We start from the raw sequence: 15,935 nt of genomic DNA on the forward strand, positions 1-15,935 counted from the left end.
ATTTAGGCCTGCAGGTGACACTTAGAGTCAGAAAGTATTCAAACCACGCAACATGAAGAACTTCAATTAGTCAGCACAGTTGTTGGAGCAAGAGACCTTTGTAGCTCCAATAAAAAAAAAAATTGAACATAGAACAGTTTTCTAAAGATACTTATATGCATTCTGAGAAGGCTTCATTCCCATCTCACATATTTCAAGATCCAAGTGCTTCAGAACCTAGCCTGCTCAACTGATACCTTATAAATTACAAAGTGATTCCTGATGGGGCATAAAACTCATCATAAATTGCTTTAAAAACTAGGACCAGAATCTAATGAGACCGTTCTTCAGCATAATTTTGTTCAAAAGTCTTGTGAGAGGATCTTTCATTATACAGTCAACTTTGATGATAATTTGTAGTGATTGCTCAAAATTAACACTTCCTTCTGCTATCATAGATAAGATATCTACTTAGAGGAAATTTCCTATTATATCCATATCGTTTTGCATTCATCTTTGGTGTCACTGAAACCAATTCCCAACATACTGTATGTTTAGTAATTATGTTGAATATGCAACGATGTTAACAGATTAGTGACTCCTTTACGGAATTAAAATAACAGCATGGAAGCAAAAATAGAAGTATAGATTTATTAGAGAAGTTATCTAAAATACAACATTATTTTCCTTTTTAAATTAGAACATATATTATTTCAATGAAAAGATATTTTGTATTATTTCTATGATAATAACAACTTTTAAAGATAATACTTAATTTAGAACATTTTTAATTAAAAAAATCCAACACTACTATTAAGATATAACCAAAGTTGTTGATAACATGGGTAAAAATGTAAAACAGTCTCAAAAATATTTACATGTCAGTTTCTTAAAATCTAAGAAGTCTAATCCTAAATATTCATTTTGCTTTATTTCCTCAAAATACTTTTTTTTCCTAAGTCATAGATAGATTCTGTATTCCTGTGCTTCTCACAAAGCTTCAAGTTATTGTTAGTTACGTGTACTATCACACCAGTGGATGAGGTTTCTTAAAATGGCTTATTTTGCTATCATATCCTCTCCCAAGTAGCCAACATACTGTTATACCAAAGTGTCAATCACAGTAATAGTCATCAAAATGCACACAGCACCCACCCCCTGCCTCCCCCAACCCCACACCTTAAGAACCCTCTCCCATCTGGCCAAGAGCCTTTCACATTTCATTAGCTGGCATTTCAGACGCAGAGCAAAAGAAAAAATGGATCTCGGAGACAAGATGTTGCCAGGGCACACATGGCAAAGGTCTGATTTGGGCTTAGCAAAAGGGCATCCTCACAAACACAGCAACTTATAACGCTCTCAGCACTGAGGTTACTGGAAGGAAGCTCTGACTTCTCTGCTCTTCAAAGGCTGACATGGGCGCCAGTTGTCCACCATATGGCACACGGGCTCATTCTCAGCATTGAAGCAAAGGCCACGGAGTTTGCACATCTGTGGAAAAACACACAAATATCCTAAATGCATCCTTCATTTCAGCAGGACTATTTGAAATTATACACCTTGGGCCTGAACCAGAGCTCCAACTCAGTTTTGCTAGCACTAATAGTCTAGAGATGGTGTCAGCACCTATGTGTCTGCATTGATCCACACCATTTCTTGTTCCTGACACAGGCTCTCCTGTCCACAAAATATCAAATCAAGAACAACTGAAAGCACAGGAAACAAGAACACAGGCACACATTTTCTGAACTCCATGAACAAAAAGTTGTTTGTCCTTGACCAGAACTACATTGAATCCTTTCAGAATCATCTGCAAGTTGTACAGTTTTGTCTCTTTCTGTATTTTTTTTTAAATTCAGTTGAAATAACAATCATCAAAAGATAGTTTACCATTGGGTCAAAATTGAAGTTATCCTGATTTTCAAATACTGTGAGAGGGAAGACCATTCCACATCAATAGGAGCATATCGTAAATTTGTAGTGCTTGTTCCTAAAGTACAGTTGGTATTTCCACAGTCTGATGTAATAAAAACACCTTCGTGTCTAAATGAGCATCCCCAAAACTCTTAAAAAGACTGTGCCAAAATAATAACCCACCCCAAATGTGATCTCACACAGACAGCTGGAACTACTGACAAAAAAAAAAAAATGTAGGTGGCAGGTGGGATGCAGGATTTCCTATAAGTCAGGCTGCAGACCAGGCTTTCCCTCACCCAAGGCATAAGGCCCTCAGCAGTGACCAGCCTCCCCTGGACTTTACTGTTAACAGAGTTCAGAGTTCAACCTCTGCCAGGAACTGCTGTGTCACTACAACAAGTGATAACAGGCTTGCTACACCCTGCTGTTATACCTAGCTTTTATCTATCTTTGTAAAACCTACTCAACTTAAACCCTGTCTCAATACTCTGATATACGGTTTCTTGTTTGATCAGTTTTGGAATGAAAAGGCAAGCTACCACACACAGTGTTTTGATCTCAAACCCACTATTGAAATGTTGATAGTAATAGGAAGGGGTGTGTGTGGGAGAAACAAGTGGTGTCTTTTACCACTTGTAGGTGGTTAAAGTAGGTGTAACAGGAAAAACAACTCTATTTTAGTGAATGTGCTTCTGCCCTATAATAAAACTGTATTTGCAAACCTTGGATTATCAATAGCAGTAGTTTAGAAAAAATAAACAGCATAAACTTTAATGCTCCCTTGCAGTTTATTAATGGCAGTCATTGCTATTATTTCCAATAGTTCTCCCTCACCATGTATTCTATCTTTTATTACGTTGAGTCCCACAACAGCTCGGTTGCACTTTTTTTTTTCCCCACATCAGCTGAATAAACCCCCTAGAATTATGTGTAGATTGTTAGCATGTCTGCCATTGATGAGGGAGATTTAAGAGTTTGAAGGTTGAACTAAAGCCTTTCAGGGCTAGTTTATATTTATAGGCTCTAGATTCTATTTATATCTCCCAAGCACACATATCTGAACCCAAGAATGGAATCTTGGCTATACGTAGTTTCATTAACGGATGGTGCAGACAAGAGTGATTTAATCCATACAAGCTTCTTCCTGCTAGGAAGACCACCCTTCTCAAGCTGGTCAACAGAGTAAAGTATTTTCTTAGGCAGCAGACTTCTGGAATCTGCAAGTTTTGCCTCTTCCAAACAACTGAGTTTTGTTAGGATTGTCACAATTTTGCGTAGGATTTCATGGTCTGTTTTGTGCCAAATAGAACTTGTAAAAAGAGCTCTGTGTCCTGAAAATGCTGGAAAATCAACAGACCAACTACAGATTTATAATGTGAGACTTTTGAGGCAGAATATGTACTCTCCGGGTGCAAATCTGCTATTTTCAGCGCAGGTATACCCAGATAGGTGGTGTGTACATGTACAGCGAATTGATGATCACAATACATGCTAGACTAACTCTGCATGTACAAATGGTCCTTTCATGCATGCCTCAATTTTCCAGACTTTTACCACGCGACAGCTCTAACCGTATAGTTGGAAAGCCTGATGAAATTTTTAAAACACCCCTCATTTTCCCTAGACTGTGTCCAAAGAGAGGACAGCCTTACATTTTACAGCAAACTCTACTTCCACACACAGAAGCAGAGTCCTGTCAGAAGAGGATAACCACTTCAGACAGGTATTTTTGACATGGGATGCTAGCTAATACCCTGCATAGCTCTGCAGTAACACTGACACTTCAAAGACCACCTGATGGGCTGAGCTGATGCAATCAGTGTAATTCCAGAACACATATACTGGCATCACCCATTGGACACCTACCTGCTCAGGGCTGACAGTGATGGGCTCCTTCAGCACATGCCAGATCACACATTCAAGCAGAGGTGGAGTGGTCAGTGAGCCAGGGTACGTCCAGTAGTCTCTGCACGCAGGAAGAAGTCCAGTGGGGTCAAAATTTGTGAAGGAAGCTTGCTTTCCCTACAATAAGGTAAGCAGATGGGCTGATGTCAGGGGAGAGACCATATACACACACTGAGCTTGCAGTAGTGAAGTCTCCTCTGGAAGCTCCATGTTCAGCAAAAGACAGAAATAGAGTTTGGCATGAAGCAGTGAATACCAAATACCATACATTTGGGACTGAATAGTCTCAGCAATATATTTTTTTTTATATTTTCAAGACATTGTTTCTTATTTCAAATGTTGCATTTACGTTTCTTGCTCCTAGAGATAACATTTGACCTTGCTTGAAGAACAGTGAGATTTTAGATGCCATTTATACTGATTGCACTGGACATAAAGAAGCTGGGAGACCTGTTGGAAAGTCTATTGCGATAAATAGCAACATCCAATTACCTCAAAGTGAGCCTGACGACAAAGATGACAGCGCAGTCTCATTTTTTACCTTTCTGTCCACATTTCTCATTGGCACAGGCCTTTACCCATTATGAAGGTATCTAGTTACTCAGCAAGTACTTAAAGTTCCTCATTACTCACTTCATTAAGGTATCACACACACACTGCATATGATATTTAAATACAGGAAGGCTTTTTTTTCCTAACAGTTATATATACTGAACAAACTGTTCATCTGGACTCTCTAGAAATAGCCATAAGAAGCATGCCCTCTTGGAAGAAGGAAATTTATCCTACAGATGCAGAGATGAGGGGAAGTACCTTTTCCATCTGTCACCATTGACTAGAAAGGGCACCTAGAAGAGTAGATTAGATCAGGAAGATAAATCCTACCCTATAGGTTTAGATGCAGTTAAAAGACAGAGAAATGTAGTCACAGAGATAGGAAATGATCACTGTTTCTAGTACTCCCTGCTCTCTACCACAACTTCATTCAAATCTGTTTTGCATTTAGGATTACAGCAGCACCAGTGCTGATAGCTGGAAGGTTTGTTTTACTTTAGCACCTGCAGCAGTTTGGGAGAAGTAAAAAAATCTGCTTTCTGAAGAAGAAAACACAGCAGAGTTGTGATTGGTGCTAGTCAGGCAGCAGATATTACCTTAGTTTGAATGGAGTTCAGAGCATCCACAACTTTCTGTATTTCAGGCTTGGCATTTCCCACCTGTAACACAAACCATATGAAAAGAGAAATCACCATGCACTTTCATGATACCTTTAGCTTTCTGTTACAGTTCTCAAGAAAACATTTTCCCAGCACCATTTTATTACAGAACAGGAGTATTACAGCATAAGTGACTGGAACTGTCTCTGTAAAATCATGCCAGTTGACAGTCAGCACAGATGAGTCAGCCAAGGACACTGGACAGAATAAAGTTATTTTCATCTACAGTATGAGGATTTATTTTTAGATTTAAGCTGTTCTTTTTTCAAATAAATCACCCTCCTAATAAAACAGTCACCCTCAGTTAGGCCAGGACTGAGTACTACATATCCCTGGGGCACAGACACCTTCTCCAACTAGCTGTGAAGACAATTCAACTGCAACAAAACACTCTGGACATTTAACAATAACAAGAAAAGGAAAACAGATGTTATTTAGGCTGTCCTACTGCAGATTCATACACACAGCTTTGTCAGTTATGCACATCACCTTTCACTGGTAAGAGTTATGGCAGTGTGACTGTCCTGTTAAAGCCAATTATGCTGCTACAGGGTTGCCACAGTGAGGGATGGCAGTCATACTCCATAGCTAGTGTACAATTGTTATAGGTAAAGGAAGATGAGAATTTGGAGTACCACCTACTTTGCTAAGGGTTTAAGCAGTATAGTACAATGCTGCCTTATTCTATATTTTAGGCTCATAGGTCCCCTCTGCAACACAATGAACACACTGGACAAATGATACAAAAGTTTAACTAACCTTCATAAAGATGCCCACCACAGCCAAACCATCAGGATGCTTCACAGCTTCGGCAAATTTACCATATTTTACATTCCAGTGTACAATATGGAGCTAGGAGCAAGAAAACAAGAAGTGCATTGAAGATGATATTCCATCCAGAATACTTCACAAATTGGGATTCCAGGAAGTAATTTATTAAGAGTAGATGGGAGTTTTACTGCTGAAATTTAAAAACTTTTGTGTACAGTTAAGAATTTGTTGAATCATTCAGCTACTTTAAAGTTTCATTAATGCAAAGAGATTTCTGTAATGCATTTTATTTTGCCTCTCACTCTTATTCTCACAGTTTTAAATGCAAGCTTTGGCTGTATCATTCTGTTTTCTAGTGAAACTCCTGTTATCTTCAGCATGAGTTTTTCCCACATACAGCCTGCAGGATTTTGATGCAGTATTTTAGTGCTATATATACTGGAGTTCTTATCAACACTGAAATACATTATTGTCAGTGTCAGAAGAAGCAGAGAAGACACATTAACTACAGATCAGATGAGTAATTTAGGAAATAAAAAAAAAAAAAAAAAAACAAACAATCCAAAAAAGCAGTCCTGTCCTTTTCTGGAAAGACTTTGAATCTCCAGGTCACATTATTCAGGATGTTGCTTTCTCTTTAATTTCTAAGTTATTTCTAATTTAAGTTCATCTGGCTGTTTCCCCACATCTGCAAGTCAAGTTCAGCAAGTAATTCTGGTACTGTGAAGACATAAGCCAATGGCAAGTTTCTCAGATAAGACAAAAGCTACTTCTACTTCATGAAAAAGCAGTAGAGCCAATGAATTTGTGGGGCCATTTCTTTTATCTATCAATGTAAATCACAGGTATGTTCAGTAAATGTGTATTTATGAATACATTTTAGAAGTCTGTTGCAGCATCCAGAGGTAGATTTCTAAACACGGGGCAAGGAAAGGTGGGATGCAAGGCACTAAAGTCGCTCAGTTTCTGTAGTCAGACTGTAATATCAAGTCGTAAGTGGTCCAAGGGACATCTGAAGTCTCAGGGGTATCACAGAGTGCCTGCAAGATCTCACTTTGCTGCCTGCCCTGTGTGCCCCCAAATTATTCTGTTGCTTATATAAATGCCTCTGATGTTAAAAATTGAACCCAGGAAAAGGGGATGCGTGTGCACAGAGGTGCTGCAATTCTATTCCTTCATAATTTCCAAGAGACACCGAGAAAGCAGGGAAAAACCAGTGATAATTAATGCGGGTTTTTCTGCTTCCCTTTGACATGAAGTAGCTGAGAAAAGAAATATTACAAGTCCGCCAATTCTGACTTCTGCTCTTGCAAGAAGTAGGTTCTAAGGTGGCATTGTACCAAATCTTCTATGGTAACCTCCTCCTATGAAGATCTGTACAGAAGTTGCTACTGTGGTGGAATACTTAAAAAACATAAATACTCATTATACACAAATGACTGAAAAAGGTAAAGTATGTCCTACCTCTGCATCATACTTCACACCATCCACAGTGTGCTCAGACCCTTGGCCCTCACAGGATCCCCAGTGAATGTGAAACTGTACCAGCCTGTAGACTCCATCCAGCGCTCCTCCCTGCAGCACTGCAAAACAAAGAGCCTCTATTAGCAACTCCCATAACCTTTGTTATCGAGTCTCACTTCTAACTCAAACAGCCATCTCAAGTCTTCCATGTGATTTACAGTTCATTGCATGCTGCCATGCTACTCCAGATCATCTTCAATGGTACATTACTACAATACACCAAAATCAGTAATAAATGCATAAAAACATAAGTGACTTTACAGTGAGCATCTCATCAGCAATTTAACAGGCATGCTAATATTACAAGTGATGAGGGAAGATGTAACTTTTCTGTCACCAAGCAGATAAAAAAAAGGCCTTTGTAAGAGGCTCATACAGAGTTATTCTCTACGGAAGTACAATTGAAGACCAAATCATCTTTCATGTACTATTGTACTCTGACCTTTCATTTTAGACACTTCATCCATTTAGGCCTTAATCCTGCAAATCCTGTGGCAGATGGGATTGGGTAAAATGCTTTTGGTTCCAAATTAAATCTAAACACCTGTTAGCCATGGGCTGCAGAAAGGCAAAGTGCTAGGCACAGGGCAAGGCATTACAGAGATGTGAACTCAAATCTCTTGTCCCTCCCATTGTGGTGAAAACGGCAATGCCAGCGCAAGAAGATTTTTTAAATTATGGATTGGAAATGAGATGTTTATTTATGGTCTCCATTATCTGGCATTATTCATGCTATGGGACTGCTCTAAGTGGAGTGCCCAGCCATGCTTTCAATTATACAGGAGTGAGGTCCCCTGAGCTCCCTAATTCTGCTTGTTAGTTTTACCCTTCCACTTAAACTGAGACCAACCACAATTATGACATGCAGGATCAAGCCCTACTACTACAAAATGCTCAAGGCACAGACAATGTCTCCTTCAGTGCAGCATAAAGCACAGAACAATAACAAATAGTTCTATTAAACAGAGCTATTTATCTAAGTCACCAGAGCAAGGTTTCATGCTGGTTTGTGGTTTGGTTGGGGTTTTTTCCCCTTTTTTTCTAAGCATCTCAAATTCAAATTCACAATTAATCTTTAAGATTTAATTAATATTTAAAAATAAAAAAATGTTTTAAAATGTAATTTGAGCTGTTAGATATTTTAAGAGACCAATTCATCTCTCTCTATATATAAATATATATGTAATACATAAATATATATGTACTAAAGTGACAGAAGAGTGTTGACATCAGATATTACACGTAAATGTGCTCTGTGTATGTGCCACAAAATGGTTCTGTGGAGTAAAGATGCTTTTCCTCTCAGTCTGCAGTTAGTCTAGACACTACCACAATACGTGCATTTGTGAAAACATACACCAAATGCTGACAGGAAAAGGTCACTGTATGTTCAGATTTGAATAATTCTGATTATAGGCAAGTATGGACAACAACAGCCATGGATATATGGCAATGAGGTCAGAAGGATTTCACTAATAAACTGGAATACATGAAAATGAAATACAAGATTTTTAAAAAATACAATCATTTCCAACTGTGTGCCCTACACATGCAAAATTTGCGTTCAGTGGACAAATTTAGCATTTGCCTGGTGTTCCTTTGGTGAATATATTTAGAAATCTCCTAACATGTATTTCTATTTGAAAAATGTGAAGACATGTTCTACTGCAGCCTTTGTAATTTCCAATACCGTAGCCAACACTGAACAGTCAACAGACTGGGACTTGCCCTACCCCTTGCCAAGCTATGTGATCCAAAGAAGAATGGTTAGTTAAAGTAATTAAATAGAAACATATCTTATCCTACTTTTACATTTCTGCATCTGCTAGTTGCCAAGAAGCATAACTGTTTTAAGTACAGGACTACAAATCAGAGTATTTTTTCAGAACAGTGACTGTGAATGTGTATTATTTCCCTTGGGAAATGAAGAAATTGGTTGCTATATCTTTACAGATGCAAAATCATTTAATCCATACAATATCCTGCTTCATTTAAAAGTGATGCCACGGAGTTGCAACGTTTAAGTTTCAGGTTCTTTAGCTCATGGTCTTGCTGCCCGTTGAAAGTACAAATGGACCGAAGTTCCACGACTCCTCAACCTCAGAAAGCACTAGCGTAGCACAGGTTAATCTGCCATTATTAATCAATGGAAAGCATGCTGAAAAGCAGAACCATGCAATATTCTTGAATTCATTTGCAGTGTAATTTGTCTACACAAAGTTTGCTATAGTCTCATAAAACTCAAAAGATGCAAAAAAAGTATCTCTTTGTAGTTTTTGCTTACTTTTCTCATTCTGTGGTTCTCAAATCCAGCTCTAGCTTATTTTGACTCACAGCAGAGCATTCAAAGAAAGTAACAATTAGATTAGTGTAAATGAATACAAATTCAGCAGGCTTAATTACAGAACAGCCCTTCTTATTCTAGCTTACATTAAGCAGTTATTTTATTTTTAATACTTCTCAGCTTTTCCAAAGAAGTAGAATTTAAAATTAAACTTAAAGACAAAGCAGAAATGTTAGAGCTTTTTTTCTTCCAGCACAAGCTTTTTAAACCATGAATAAATGCTACCAGCTTTTGCAAAGTAAAAGTTCATCAAGAATCAGAACAACATTCACACCAGGAACCTCCCTGTCTTTGTCCAATGTGACAAGAATATCAACGCAGGCCACATTGAGAACATAAGTCCAACCTTTCCATCTCCTTTTTAAAAAGGATGGGAAAGTTCTGATCCATATTCTGAGCATTTTATCATTAGCTCCCTTCCTTTTGAAATTAATACTAATGAAAACCATTCTGAAAATATATGTGTAGCTGTGCTCCTTTTTGTTCTATAGCACAGCTTCAGATGCAATGCTGTCTGAAGACAGCACAAGCTGAGCTGAAAACACATTCTTTTCTCACAGATTCAATCTACTCAACACAGTTTGTCACAACCTGGTCTTCAAAGATGTGCAACAGCCCAAGAGGTAACAGCTTGAGAGCACCTTTTTCTTTTTTTACTATTTGACAGTTATTTTAAATGTCACAGTGGGACAATTTTGGAACTACTTTGATTAAATTAAGAAATGGTAACTTTTCTGTTATCATTCTACCTTCTATCCTTTACTGGAAAAGTTAGACTAGTAACATGTAGTAATTACATTGCATTGTTATTAAATGGTCTCATATCATGGTCTAAATACGTAAGTATTAGCAGCACTAATTTGGAATGGAACTGTTCCATTGATGGGACTTATTCTGACTGTGGGATTTCTTGGATACAGAAAGTGAAGTTGATTTTACTCCACTTTCTGGGGATATCTGAAAACACACAGAAATCAAAGGCCATTTTGGTGCACCTGGTACAGCTGTTTACTGAGGCCACACAACTTCACTGTTCTACTTCAAGGCCAGTCAGTGGGCAGCTACCCTTCCCATGTAAAACAGAACAGCCTTGCAAAAAATACTGTGGACTACTTCATACCTTTTTTCAGAAATGCTAGCATTCACATCTGTGAATTTTTGCAGAAATACTGTGGAATTACTGTTATTTAGTTAATTCCTATGGGATGTTCCCTCTACATAGAGCAGAAGACTAATAAATCTCATCAAGGCAATACATATACCAATGAAATAATGAAAATGGCTGAACTAAAAGATTGTTTCATGAGCTAGAATGAATTCCTTCCTGTCCTACAAATTAGTGTGGCAAGAAAAAATACTACAATAAAGCTCATTACTCTGAGAAAATGCAGAATAAGAAAGTGTTCTTCAAATGAAAAATCACTAACAGCAAAGTTCCTTCCAGTAGCTGAAATAATGGGTCCAACTAGAGCACAGTAGCTGGCCAAAGCTCCAAATTTAGGAAATTAATTCTAATTGAGATGCCACCAAACAAAAACTTAACAGCAAGACCTTTCAAGCATTTACCTCTGAGGACAGCCCTCTTACATACATTGCTTTAGCACAAAGAAAATCAATAATTTCTATCAGCCTATAGTAGATGTGCATGTATACATGACACTGTAGGTATATGTGTATGCAAACATATGCATAGTATATATATTAATGCTAATATTTTGTAAGCTTTTGTGTATACAAGAGAAATCTGTATGATAGAAAATAGCACTTGAAGAGGCAAAGCAGATGAAGCATTACTTGAGCACCATGCACTATTAATGACACAAAAAAGGCTCTTATGAGGATGCTCAGGGATTAGCCTTGTGTTCTTACGCAAGAATGGGCTTCCTCAACTGACAGACTGAAGAGTTCAGTTAGGGTGAGCTGTCACTTCTGTGAAATGTGGAGTACACAGTCACACTTTGTGAGATGTTTCCTTCTGTATATTATCTCTTTCAGACATTCCTCCTAGGATGTTCTATCATGACAAGCAAGAAGAGCAATTCAAGCATCTGACTGTAGGGTTCATACTTGCAGAAAACATCTCTAATGGGTTTCACCATGACAAAAAAAAATTGGTTTCACCATTAGGAAAAAAACCCCCTACTTTGACCTTGCTAGAAGTTTTGCCTGATAAGGCAACAAGGATGTTCCACAGAGATAGACCAGAATGAAACAATTGCCAAGACGCAGCAGGTCAGTGGTTTCAATTCACCTCAGTTGAACTATTTCATCCAGACTGGGCTGCAGCCAGAAAGACTCTGACCTGCTTAAAGACAAAATCATTTAGGTTCTTAACATTCCTTCAGCTCCCTGGGACCAGTGCAGCTCATTTCTCATGTGGTCTTTTAAGAGGAGATTCTCTGAGAATCATATGATACTGTACTGAGCCTCTGAGCAGCCCTCATATTTCACATGGTATAGGCTGACAACAACTTTAAGGACCGAGTTGGAAGTATTGAAATTCTCTTGAAAGTAACAGTTGGTTTAATTTCTAATAGCTAAATACTAATCTCAGTGACTGCTTACTGTACTGAAAATTCTATACTGGACACAGTGTCCATAAAATGTTGAGATCTAATGAAGGACAAACAAACTTAAGGTGTGAGCATTGCCTATAAGTATGCAGCAAGCCCTCATGCCTATAAGTAAATAAACAAATTATCAGTTGGGAAGAGTGGTAATCATGACATCTGGCACACAGCTTCATTACACCTTAAAAATAAGTTTTTCCAAGTGGCCCTAGCTGATAACAGCTGCCTAGTTTCTCCTGGTTTTGCACTAAAAGCGCCTCTAGAGGAGGCTTTTGGAAAAACAGAAGGAAGTTGCCATAAGTCTTAAATGCACAGTCTCTGTCAAGTTTCTGCTCAGAAATCATATATTAACAAAAAAAACCCAACCAAACAAAAAAAAAAACAAAACCAAAAAACAACAAACCAAACTAAACCAAAACAAAAAGCCAATCTAAGTGAAGGGCACTTTTGGGCTCTGTAAAGAAATAAAGACCTGAAACACACAGGACTGATCTCAAGCCCTCTCATCTCGCCTTCCAGTTCTTGGAAGGACTAGAGCTATTCAAGTCACTTGTTTACGTAGGCTTTGCAGCTTCTGTTGATCCCAGTTCACAGGAAAAATGACTTAATGATTTCACACCCTTGAGACCTCTGACTTTCTAGTCAAGCTGTGCACAACATTACTTGTGACATAAGCAGGTGTGTCTGAATACAGTCTCCTAAAGGTATAAGCAATCAGTTCTCTGATTTCTGATTCCAAAGGATCAACACATTGCTTAGGCTATACTGCACTGTGGACCTTCAATCCATGACCCTATGCTGATGACATGCAATATTATTCTGGCATAGCTAATGTATCTTTGGATCTGGGAAGCCTAAAAATGGACCAGTAGCAGTAATTTGGATGAAGAGTAGTGCCTTAAAGACAGTAGACCCATGTGTTTCTTCCTCCATTACCAGCTGATGTAGAAACATACAAAAGGAGCAGTGGCACAACTTTGGTTGTTTGTTTACAGTGAGTCATAATTCAAGACAGCTGAAGCATACTCATTAATATTTACAATTATAGAAAGAATCAGGTAATATATTGGATTACAACTACTGAAAGACTCCCAAAGGGTGCTAGTATCAAGGTGAAAACTATTTCCATTTCCTCAAGTCTTCTCATAATTTTTAAGTTCTACTGTGATTTTATGTTTGAAAAAAATTCAGATTTACTTGGGACTGGCTTGAATTCCAATATTCTCTCTAGCTCAGCAGCAAGGAAGGAGGGGGAAACGATTAAGAGACTTGTCCACAAGCATAAATTAGCAGTTCATTTAGCTAAAGCTTAACAGCATAGTTGCAATTCACTTCTTTCAGGTTCTACAGCTAAAATATGATATTTTAACATTCTTGATATAGAATAAATTAAGGACTGATCGACTTCTTCCTTTTGTAAACTCAAACAGATTATCAGAAAATACAGAATACATAGTCTACTGCTGTGAACATTTTTTCATTTGAATTTCAGGTTTTTAGATAAGTTCCAAAGGGTTTCCTGTGAAAACTTACACAAAGAATACAGTTTATGCACATTACAAAATCTTTCAGGTTCTTGAGGCTTTTTTGAGCAAAGTCACATCCTGTGGTTTTACAGCTCTAAGAAGTTGCTGTTTACTTCTGTCTTTTAAAGTGAGTGAAACAACACACAAGTCCTTACAGCAGACTATAATATGAAGTGTTTAATATGATAAAAGAAGTACCCTTAATGAGACACTCCTTTGCTATAACGTTCCTAAATTGTAATAATGCACCTTATTTTAACAGCTATAAGCACCATTCGCTTCACTCATACCTGGAAGGTCTGGTCCCAGGACACAAGAGTGGATGAACCTGAATTTAAAGAGACACTTTTATCATAATACACTTTTGCTTTCAAAGTTATAGAAATTTTAAAGAGGAATGCCTACTAATATTTGAACTTTTACTACTATTAAAAGACAGTGGACATGAGATCTAAGAAAGCAACTGCAAGAACTGAAGGAGAAGAGTGACTAAGCAACAACTAGAAGAGGAAGCTCACCATTCACTTACATACAAACCCAAGAAAGCATTCTGAAAGACTGCCAGGAAAGACGACAGAAGATATCCTTTTAATCTAAGAGAAAATCATGGAATTTCTCAAACAAAAAAATGTTCATAAACATGGCAATGCTGGCTTGTGAAATTTCCTTTCCATAAACAATTTCTACCGACCAGCAACTCTGCAAAATGAAAGTGTTTCACTCTGGGAATTGACTGAATATACTTTAGAAGTATATTCTGGAATGTAACAGCTGTCATACAATCCAAGAAACTGAAAGGCTGTACTACAAGAACTGAAATTGAAGATTTGGAAGTAATAGCTTGGGAAGAGGGTTTTTCTAAGCACGGTTAATAACGTCTATCCATATCTAAAAAAAAATAACAAGAAAGTAAAACAAAGGTTCTAAAGCCATCACAAAAGATTAACATAATTTCTCTGTTAAAACTTCATTGTAAGAGAAAATTGTATCATCATCATGGCTAGGCTTCACCAATGAAAATTTTGGAAGGGCTCTACTCACATTTGTTACAAGCGCGCTGGTGGTTAAAAAGGCCAATACAAGATAGACAAGTCCAGTTGCAAGGGAAAATTGTATAGGTCATAGACATAAGTACAACCTAAGTCAAGAGTTATGTCTATAAATCTCCACCTATTAATAGAAATCTTCTAAGCACAGAGAAAAAACATTTTCTTCTGTTAAGATATATTAATTGCACAAATTGCACACAGATTATTTTTGTTTAAAAAGTTAAACTTTGACTTTCTTACTCAAAGTAATATAGATGACATATTTTAAGAAATCCTAATTTTTCTTTTAGATTTTTCTTTTTCACAGATATGGGCAGAAGCTTTATATTACGTATTCCTGATACACATGTAATGTAACAAATATACATTCTGAACGGGAAATATCAAAATTCTGATATCTACTTGTTCTTACTTATGATCAACATTATTCGCACTACCTGTTTTCTGAATCAAAGAAATAAGTAACAACTACTTTCAGAGTTTCATTCAAACGTGCATTTTGACTTACCTATTTTTACTATGCTATTACTACCTGTATTTTTTATTGCAAGAACTCATTTTGCATACTCTGAAAAGCAGGAGTGATCAGGCATTAAGACCTAGAACTGCTGTTCAGTTTGCTTCAGTGTCATTGATTATGAGTCTGAAGATTCTTAATGAAACGGATCTACTTTGCATGCAGTTAGTCATTATTCACAAGCAATTATCTTATTACTTCATTTTGCTCCTACTACCACAGTTAAATCATTACCACATATGGGACAGCTCATAGAAGCAAGCAATACAGCCTGTGGGAAGTATCTACAGGATTTTATTCCATTGTCTTTAGTAAAACATACCAGCACTCACACATAAACTCACTTAGTTTCTCCCTGTGACTGTTGTGTGATGTCTAACCAAGATCTGGGTACATGCATTAGAGTCTCAAATTCAGATCAAGCAGAGACAAGTCAAAGACAGCTCTATTTTGTGTAAGGAAAGTAGGTTACCTAGTTAACCGCATACAAATGAAGCTAATTAAGTGTGCTGCCAGGTAGGTTCCATGCACTGTAATTTTCAATAGTAAGTGTGATACTGAATGATCCACCTCTACCTGGCTTCTTAGAGATCTGTTTAGTTGGGTTTTGTTTCTAAAG

At 37.4% G+C, this 15,935-nt stretch overlaps 1 protein-coding gene across 2 annotated transcripts in view; it reads right to left on the reverse strand.

The window, feature by feature from the left end:
- Positions 1 to 618: 618 nt before the first annotated feature.
- LOC113967721 (carbonic anhydrase 2) overlaps positions 619 to 15,935 on the reverse strand; it is an 18,059-nt gene continuing 2,742 nt past the window's right edge. The window contains exons 1-6 of one of the 2 annotated variants that reach the window (XM_027683685.1): positions 9,595 to 9,698; positions 7,251 to 7,369; positions 5,775 to 5,867; positions 4,953 to 5,015; positions 3,763 to 3,918; positions 619 to 1,470 (exon numbers count right to left, since the gene is read on the reverse strand). In XM_027683685.1, coding sequence (XP_027539486.1) covers positions 1,351 to 1,470; positions 3,763 to 3,918; positions 4,953 to 5,015; positions 5,775 to 5,867; positions 7,251 to 7,369; position 9,595 — 552 coding nt within the window. In that variant the 5' untranslated portion in view covers positions 9,596 to 9,698 and the 3' untranslated portion in view covers positions 619 to 1,350. Of the gene's footprint in view, positions 1,471 to 3,762; positions 3,919 to 4,952; positions 5,016 to 5,774; positions 5,868 to 7,250; positions 7,370 to 9,594; positions 9,699 to 15,935 lie in introns of those variants that run through there. The other variant, XM_027683596.1, reaches the window with a different exon arrangement.

This window comes from Neopelma chrysocephalum, unplaced genomic scaffold, assembly GCF_003984885.1.
Source record: "Neopelma chrysocephalum unplaced genomic scaffold, ASM398488v2 Primary Assembly neopelma1_22, whole genome shotgun sequence".
In the NCBI taxonomy this organism is placed as follows: Eukaryota; Metazoa; Chordata; class Aves; order Passeriformes; family Pipridae; genus Neopelma; species Neopelma chrysocephalum.